The sequence below is a fragment of the Hippichthys cyanospilos genome, chromosome 22, assembly GCF_059441005.1.
Source record: "Hippichthys cyanospilos isolate Australia breed blue-spotted pipefish chromosome 22, RoL_Hcya_1.0, whole genome shotgun sequence".
NCBI lineage: Eukaryota > Metazoa > Chordata > Actinopteri > Syngnathiformes > Syngnathidae > Hippichthys > Hippichthys cyanospilos.
Window position 1 is genome coordinate 338,054 of NC_142390.1, and position 9,045 is coordinate 347,098.

The window sequence follows — 9,045 nt, forward strand, 5'->3', positions numbered from 1 at the left end:
CCGCGGATGCCTACGAGATCTTCAAGTCGGTTTGTGTGGCAGGCGGCCAGCGCGGAACCTACCTTCTCAGCACGGTTTAGGAAAAAGGCGTCATCGGCCCGGCGGAAGAACACCAAGAGCCCAGACGAGGCGTGCGAGGCGACGCCCGAGAGGAGCGGGGCCTCGCCGCGGGCCCTCGATGACGAGCGGCAGGCGGGAATCGTGATGGGATCATTTCTTTCCATTTTTTTAACCTTCTAGTCCAAGGAAGCCCGCGCGTGGGCGCGGGCGACGGCGCTCTGTCTCGCTGTCTCCGTCTCCCGTGCAGTACTCGGGCCCGCCCGCATGCCTCCGATTCATGATCGATAAGTCAGCCTTTATGGGAACAGGACGATCGGCCGCTTCAAAATGCGGCGAAATTCACGTAGACTTCTTGGGAATGACAAGTGTCGGCAAATGGGCCTCGCCTACTACCAAACAGCAAACCCGTTTGGAGGATTAAAACTTGTTTTTCATGTCCGTGGCGGTAAAACTGCCAACACCCCTTTTCTCTGGCAGAAACAGGAATGACCCAGCCACCCTCCCTCCAATTTTGCCATCTTTGCCAAATTTACAGTCATTTACAATTTACTGCACGTAAATGTTAGCTGGCACATTTTAAGCTAAGGTTTATTCTCGATAGCCGTTTCATGATTGTGACGTGTATTTGTTCGTAAGCAATTGTGATTTTTTATACTCCGGGGGGCTTTACACCTTGAAGACCGGAACTTTATACAAATCTTTGTGAAATTAGACTGATCTCTGGGTGCTCCTACTAGAACGTAACGTGCTCTTCCAAATAAAAGATGATTGGCTGACCTCCACCCGATGACAGGACGGAGCGTTGAATGTGCGTCATTGCCCCACGGGGCTTAGTTTGCGGGGGCTTAGTTTGCGGGGGCTTAGTTTGTGGGGGCTTAGTTTGTGGGGACTGTCGCCGCGGCGACCGGCCGTCCTCAACCAGTGGGTTGGCTACTTCAAATTTTTGGACATGGATTTACTAACCATAGAAAGAAGCACCCGGAGCAAGCACTACTCTAAACGTTTTATTTCGATGAAACGAGGGTAAAACGTTCCAGTGTACAAACGTCCAATAAAAAAAAAAGAGGGGGGGTACTTGCATACTTTGGGCACCGAGCCATCCCCCGAGCGCACGGAGTCAAGAGTACCCGGAGCGGGCCGAGCTCAGGCCGCGTTGCGTTCGCCCGCGTCGAACATGTGGGGCGCCACGTAGTCCTCGTAGCGTCCGTCAAGCAGTTTGGCGCCGTTGTTCTTGGCGAACCAGCAGTCCACGGACAGCGCGCCGCCGTACAGGCGGCGGCTCTTGCGGAACGCCGGCACCGAGCGGCCCCTCACCTCGAGGACGGCCGAGGCCCCGGGGGGGGCCCCCCCCGCCGTCCCCGCCCGCCACGCTCACCTCTTCGTGCAGGAACTGGCCTGGGGAAAGAAAGCAAGCGTCGGGCGGAAGCGGGGGCGGGGCTTCGGCGAGCCCGCCGCGCCACTCACCCAGCAGGCCGTGGCAGCTCGGCGACAGCCCCCGGCCGTCCTGGATGTAGAAGCCCAGGTGGTCCGCCTGGTGGGGGGCGGGCTTCTCGTAGCGGTGCAGCAGCACCACGAAGGTGATGCGGCCGCCCACGCTCACCGTCACGTTGCGCCCGCCGGCGACAGCCACCGACAGCGCGCCGCTCTCCACCGTGGCGCTGGAGCGGCACGGTAACACCAGGCGGTCCGAGCCGTCCACGATCACCTTGCTGGGCGTCACCTCCACGTAGGCGCGGCCGGGGCGGTCCAGCGCCACCGCGATAGCGCCGAAGTAGGTGCGCCCGAGCTTGCGGCCGCCCGGCGGGGGCGGCGCCCCGATCAGCTTGCCGTTTACCGTCACGCCTGAACAAAGATACGAAGCCGTTTCCTTGCGTTCGTTGGTTCCCCGCTTTTGAGAGCCGGCGTGGGAAAACGTGCAAAACCGTGAGATGCATTCAAGGTATTGATTGTACGATGTCAAGTTTCAGGAACACGATGGCTAAATAAAGGAACCCGTTAAGTCCAAGCGGGTATTCGTGAATTTTTTTCCTTCAATAAATCAAAGCTCCCAATAAATGTTTGTCGACTTTCTCCCATCAAAACGCTAGCGGTCGACGACGTCCGGCCTCACGGCGCCACGGTTTCGTGTTCGCTCTCATCGATCGCCGACTGGCCTCGTTCGGTCTTTTGGCCTACCGGAATATTTGTGGTCGGAAACCAGACGCAGGACGTGACCGGGCTCGCCGTTGACGTTGAAGCAGACGGCCAACTTGCTGAGAGGGAAGTCCACCACAAAGTGCGGGTCGCCGTCCGCTGGAGACACGCGGGCAAAGGGCGGCTTTTAGTAGTAGTAGGCGGCGCCAAATAGTAACAGAGCAGCCAAGTGGGCCGAAAACGACATTATCCATCGCGCCACCGGTGAGAAGGCAGCCGCTGATGAGAGGGCGAGGATAAGGAGGGGGGCCGTTAGGCCGCCGCCGCCTCCTCTCTTCAAAGCCGGCGTTCGCCGTGTGAAGCGCATGCAAATTACAGGCCGCGCAGCCCGCGAATCGCCCGCGGCGACAAGGCCTCACCTGACGTTTTGGAGACGGTGGCCGACGAGGTCTCGGCCGGCTTCTTCTCAACTTGACCTGCGTGCGAGAGGAAAGCTTGCGTCGTTGCCACATGAGCGCGACCTCCCGCCTGAAGGGATGCCAGTCCGCTAATCTGCCCGTTCGCGGAAGGAAAACGCTCATCCTTGCGGCGGAATTCATCGGATAACTTCATGCGTTTTCGTCACGCCTTTCCAAAGGCCGTCGACCGAAAATGACCTCGGCCGCGCCCGAGGCGTCGCGGAGATAAACGCGCACGCACGCCATGTCATTTTCAGTCGACGACAAACGGGAAAAAAAAAAATCTATCCCAAAGACGTAGGTTTACATTTTTAAGAGTACAGACGATTGATTAGAAACTATTTGCATCTATTTTCAAGCGTTAGGCCAAAAGATCGTCTCGCGATGACCTAGGATAGGATTTCCGGCCCGTCCCTTTTCGGAGCTGAGCACTTTTGGCCCAAGGGCAAAAATGGCAAAGTTCACGGGTCAAATTCAGTGGAGAATATTGGGTTGGGAAACTTGAGCGTAACGTTTCAAGACTTGAGCGGAAGAGACTGGCGAGCGGATCTTACTTCCGGGGCCGCCGCCGCCCAGAGTTAAAGTCCGACGGCCGACTTGCGCGAGTGAGCTTTCCTCCTCTCGGTCACCCGGCGGCGAGAGCCGGCGCTCGTTCACCAGCAGGTCGGTGACGGGCGTGAGGAAGCGGTACGCCAGAGAGAGCCGGGCGGCCCGCCGGATGTGCCGGTCCCTCTGGCGGCGGCTTCGGCCGCGCAGGCGTGAGCCCAGCTCCTCCTTCACCGTCAGGAAGGCCCACACGCGTTCCACCAAGTCCGCCGCCGCCCGTTCCAGGGCGTCTCCCCATCCGGGAGCGGCCGCCGCCTGCGCGTCCGTCTCCAGGGCCAGCGTCTTGTCCCCGTTGCGGGCCGTCACCCGAACGGCGAGGGACCGGGAAGCCTTGGCGCTCAGCTTGCCGGCCGCCACGATCTCCGAGCCGTTGAAATAGTTGGCGAAGCGGCGCCGCGTCACGCGCTCCGCGCCGTCCCGCCCGTAGTCCATCCTGACGTCCTTCAGTAGCGGCGTGCCAATCTCCTGGTAGAATCTAGGCCCGAGACCCCCCCGCGGAAAACAAACAAATAAATGTTGTCGTGATAACCAAAATAGCGCTTCGCCGACATGCGGGAAAAAAAACAACCGATTGTTTTAAAGGGTTTCGTTCCGTTCCCAAAATATTACGTTTAATATGCGGGAATGTAAAATCAGTCATAACCGCTCTTGAAGAGAAAACAACCATTTAATGCACAGGTGTCAAACTCAAGGCCCGGGGGCCAAATCCGGCCCTCCATGTCATTTTTTGTGGCCCGCGAAATGCTGATTTGACTTCAAGTTTCTGGCTAAAATAGCAAATTTGCAAGTTGTCTTTAACTTTTAAAAATCTGTGGAGAAAATACAAGCATTTTTTAATTCACAATCAGTTTTTGCCGGCCTCTGATTTCAAAACTTGATGCGTGTTTTACAAAAGCATTTAAAAAAGATTTGACCACAGTCATACCGGCCCTCTGACAGAAACTAGAACTACAATGTGGCCCATTCTAAAAATGAGTTTGACACCCCTGATTTAATGGTTTGTCCTATAGAAAATATTGAGGCAACAAAATGAATACTGACTTACTTATTGCTATATATTTTTTCAAGCGTTAGACGCAATGTAGTTGGTCGTGGCCATTGGAAAAATTGCACCGCTCGCAAAATCTCGACTTCACAATTTAGCTCATCTTGAAATCTTGGCTTTTAGAAGATGACAAATCCACAGAATGGATTTGAGCCACCGCGCAGCCCGAGCTGCCGCAGGGTGGGTGGGGGGAAAAAAAAAACAGCTCTCTATAAAAGGTGTGCGCCTCCTGTTCCGGTCCGGGAAGCGAGCACACGGGCGTTTTGCCGCGCTCGAGACGAGCTGTAGCCCCGCCGGGGAGTTGGCCCGTCCTCAACGGTGTCCTTGTCAAGCCCAAAGCCGTGTTTGCTCAGGACGCGCGAGGCCTATTGTCTGCCAGCGGGCCGAGACGCCGCTTCCGCCGCATTCCTCGCGCCGCTGTGCAAACAGCTCGCCAAGAAAAGAGCGGGAAGCGCCACGCGGCGCCGCCGCTCTTTGTCCAGACGCGGCGCGATGAAAAACGGGGGATTAAAAAGGGCTCGTCGGGGTGGCGGCCAAACGCTGGCCCATTGTCACTGGCAAACGCAAGCCCGTTCATCCCAAAACTGCCTATCCCTCTGGGAACTACTTCTTCTCCTACTTCGAAATGTTTGGTTTACCATGAAGGCGATACATCATCACTTTATTGACTGCAGAAAGTTTCAGGGAGCTAGTCATTCGTGTAAAGGGGGCAGTCGAGCCAAAAACTGTCGTTCCGATAACGTGTTCGACGCTGGCCCGCGAGTCGGAAGGGGGCATGCCGATGAACGTTGCGTTTGTGAAATATGAATGACGCAGCCATCTTTCACCATCTGAAAGATGAGCAACCGATGAGCTGCGATTCGTTGCCGCCCGAACGACTGCCACGTTATTTTTAAGCCACAAAATGGCTGCCCCGAGTTGATTTTGCCGCCGCGTATTCTACAATAACAAAACATTAGCAATGCCAAGTTTAAACTAAAACAGTTGATCTTGAAGGTTTTTGTTTTGTTTTCTAATGAAATGTTGTTGAGCCTGAGAGCGTGTTGTATGTTTGTTAGCCATCGATTAGAAAAATCTTAGGCTTGAAGAAAATATATTGAAGTCGCAAACACTTGAAAAGAAAGCGGTGTTTGTGCTCGTCACCCCGAAGAAGGCCACAAATTCAGCTTGCATATCAAGGCCAACACAATTTAAGGGGAAGTCTGAAGTTCTCACCCTTTGAGCATGACGCCGACGTCAGCCTCCTCGCGGAAGCGCCTCACGGCGCCGCAGTTCTCCAGGGCCAGGCGCCCCAAGAACCCGTAGTCCACGTCCTCGCCCAAGCCGACGGCGAAGAAGCAGAAGCCATCCGCTCCGGCGGCGCTGCCGTTTCCCAGGACGGCCGACTCGCCCGTCGCCGGCCGTCCGTCCGTCAGGAAGAGCAAGAGCGAGACGCCGCCGCCGCCGCCGCCGGCGGGACCCGAGAGGTAGTCGCGGAGCAGGGCCGAGCCGCTCTGGACGGCGCCGCTGACGTCGCCGCCTGCGACGCGGCCGGGAAAATGAGCTGGGACGGGACGGTCCGGTCCGGTCAAGTTAGCTGCGCGCGCGTGACGTCGGGCAGCGACCTCCGGTAGGCATCAGCGCGAAGATGAACTTCTTGGCGTCTCGGACGTTGAGCGGCGTGACGGGCGCCAGGCTGCCCGCTCGCCACACTCTGATCTTGTTGGAGAAGCTGACCAAGTTGAAGCGGTCGACGGCTCGCAGGTCCCTCAGGATGCTCAATAAGGCCTCTTTTGTCTGCTCGTGAGAAGAAAAAAAAAAAAGAGTCGCTAACTTTTGTTTGAAGAGGGAGAAGAAACGTCAGTCATTTTATAAGACGAGCGCATTAAGAAGAATGATTTACGGCTTGACCATTGCAGGCACGCCACGCGTACAGTACGTGGGCGGGTTGTATCATCCGGCGATGGAATCCACTCCAGGCCGGGAGCAGATGCTCGAAACGCCATGAAGGCCGCCGTTGTGCGAGGGCGTCAAACCCCGCTCGTTGTTCGGCCAAGGCCGGGGGCGGGGATCGCCGGGGTCGAGGATCGCCGGGGTCGAGGCCGGCCTCGTCTCAAACCTTCCGCGACTTAATGGATGCCGACCTTCTCGCCTCACGGCCGGCTCGACGGGAGTCTTTTTCACTGAACCGTGGCGATTGTTCCGTGCGGCTCGCGGGTCAAGTCTAACCAAAGCCGGCGCTCTCGAACACAAACGATGCCTTGTGTTGTTCAAGAATCGTTCGGGAGCATCGGCGGCCACTCGTTTCTCAGTTCAGAGTTTCCGCGCGTTTACATGAGGCGCAAAGTCCAAAATTTGGGCAGAGCCAAACTGCCCGTATCCAGCCCGGCCTTAACAACATCATTTAACGTGACGAACGTGAAATAAAACTGAAAGATGATCGGTCGAGCCCCGAGTCCCCGTAACACCCGTTGCGCAAATGAAAACACAAATTGCTTTGGAAGAGTCCCACCTGTCTCATCTTCGTGCCCAGCATGGAGGCGCTGGCATCGATTACAAACACGATGTTCTTGGGCACCGCCGGGAGGTCCGCGGGCGCAAAGTGGTGGACAAAGTGGCCGTTTTGGACCTGCCGGTGAGACGGCCAAAAGTCAGAAGTCGGCTCAGAACCCGAGCCAAGGAGCAGAAGGAAAAGCCGGACCTGCACATCTCCGATGCCCATATCCCTCCGGACGTCGTAACGGACCAGAAAATCTCCCAGGATGCCGTCGGTGGTGATCCTGGCCTGCTGGACGATGTTGGGGCTAAAGGTGACCTTGCATACGCGCGTTTCCTTTCGGACGGTGGTGGTGATGGGGGGCTCCATCTTGGCTGCGGCGCAAAGACAAGGGGAATGGTTTTATACGCGATAGGTTTCGCGAGACAACGTTGGTGGTTTGTTTTAAACGTTTTGATGTTTATGTATACAACGCTTGATGCTAAAACTAAGCGATTGAGAACAGTGCAGAGGAATGATTCCAGAAGCCTAAATGTGTTTAAAGCCAGTCTATTTTTAGACGCGCTCTCCATCTCGAATCATTCATAGCTTAAAAACGTAACGAAGCAAAGAAATTCAACGTGGCGGGACGCAAACGACCAAGAGAAATATCGACGGCAAACCTGGTGTCCTGGCCGCGGCGGCTGCACCGGCGCTCCGGCGGAGAGGAGGCACCTCCAGAGCGGCGATGGCTGAGCGGTCCGCGATGGTGACGTCCACCCGCAGGCGGCTCACCAGCTGCAGCGGCCGCAGACACGTCACGTACTCGTAACGGCCCAGTCGCCGCCGCAGCAGCTCCTCGTACGTCAGCAGGAAGACGGCCCGCTCGCCGCCCGGAATGCCGGCCGCCATCCGAAACGTCTGCGCCTCCGAGTCCCAACTGGCGGGGAGGGGAACAAAACATGATGACCTAAACAATGACTTCAGGACTACGAACCTCCTTTAGCCTTGAAAAAAAGGCTAGCGAGCATAACGCTTGAAAAAAATTGTACAAAATACAAATACTTGGGAACGAATGTCTTTTGGACTAGATGAGTACGTCGCGAAGGAGGCGAGGCAGCAAAGCCGTGACTTGAGTAGAACAGGAGGTGATGTCATGATCAAGTCTTTGCTTCCCTTACTTCCTCTTGGCAATCTCTGTCACTTCTTTTACGTTACGCTCAGTACCTTTTTTGTGGCTAAAACACCCCTGCGCGCAAACTGGAACGAGTGAAGTAGTTCAAGCTTTGCAAGCTTGGAGCGCTAAGAGGAAGTGTCTCGAAAGGTGCAATTAGAGGCCGCCGAAGATCAGAGCAGAAAGGCGCGCGCTCACACCAACACCTCACCTCGCACGACGTGAGCCTTCGTCCCGAGCGTTGCCGCGCGGCCGCTTGACCCCGCGCCTCTCCTTGGGCGCGACCCGGCTCCGGTAGACACGCCCTGCGACGATCCTAGGTTCGGGAGGTCAAAGCGCGAGGATTAGCGCCCCCGCCGCAAACTGCGTTTTCTCACACAAAAGAGCCCCTAATTCCCCTCCACGCGTGTTTACGGCAGGTCGAGGGCCGGGGGACGCCCCTCGGGCCTTCGTCAAAAGACTTTGATGTCTCCGCGGTGATGGGAAAGCGGCCCGTTCCTTTTCTTTTTTACAGAGTCGATCTCACGCGCGTGACGCTTACATCGTGAAGTTGGAGACGAAGGCGCCGGCGGGCACGGGGAATTGGAAGACGCCCTCGCTGGCAGCGGCGTGGCGGTTGAGCATGACGCAGCGCACTGTGGTCACGGCGTAACGGGAGATGACGGTGGCGTTGACGGCCAGCTCCTGAATGTAAGGCCGCGTCTCCTGCGCCACAGGACGGGTGCAAAACCTCAGGCAACATTCCTCCACACAGCTTATTTCACAAGAAACCTCTTTTAAAACAAGTACATTTTACAAAGCCCGTCCGTTACGCTTGAGATTCCAAACTCTTATCATAGAAAAATAAGCGCATTATACCTTGATAAGGGTGTTCTTCACCTGCCGCGGCACTCTGCCAGCAACCTGCAGAGAAAAACCTTCATTACATTAAAGGAACAACAAGAGCATGAGCAAACGCTTACACTGTCCCGATCAAAGTCCTCCAAGTCAGCATCACCGTGGTCTCCTTGCTGAATGGCATCCATTTGGCCAAGTGCGCAACAAAGAGTGCACAACAGCGGAAAAGCCACCGCCAGTGTTATTTTCATCTTCCTCGCTTTGCTCGTGTCACAAA

The 9,045-nt window shown here is 56.2% G+C and overlaps 1 protein-coding gene across 1 annotated transcript; it reads right to left on the reverse strand.

Annotated features, from left to right (window-relative positions):
* Nucleotides 1–1,051: 1,051 nt before the first annotated feature.
* On the reverse strand, nt 1,052–9,013 carry itih5 (inter-alpha-trypsin inhibitor heavy chain 5). Its single transcript, XM_088406825.1, is given in 15 exon segments — nt 1,052–1,399; nt 1,401–1,455; nt 1,525–1,902; nt 2,236–2,352; nt 2,613–2,669; nt 3,206–3,732; nt 5,518–5,821; nt 5,907–6,078; nt 6,794–6,910; nt 6,983–7,152; nt 7,441–7,697; nt 8,143–8,247; nt 8,473–8,636; nt 8,790–8,834; nt 8,894–9,013. Coding segments are annotated over 15 exon segments (2,727 nt in total). The 5' UTR covers nt 8,957–9,013; the 3' UTR covers nt 1,052–1,203.
* Nucleotides 9,014–9,045: the final 32 nt, after the last annotated feature.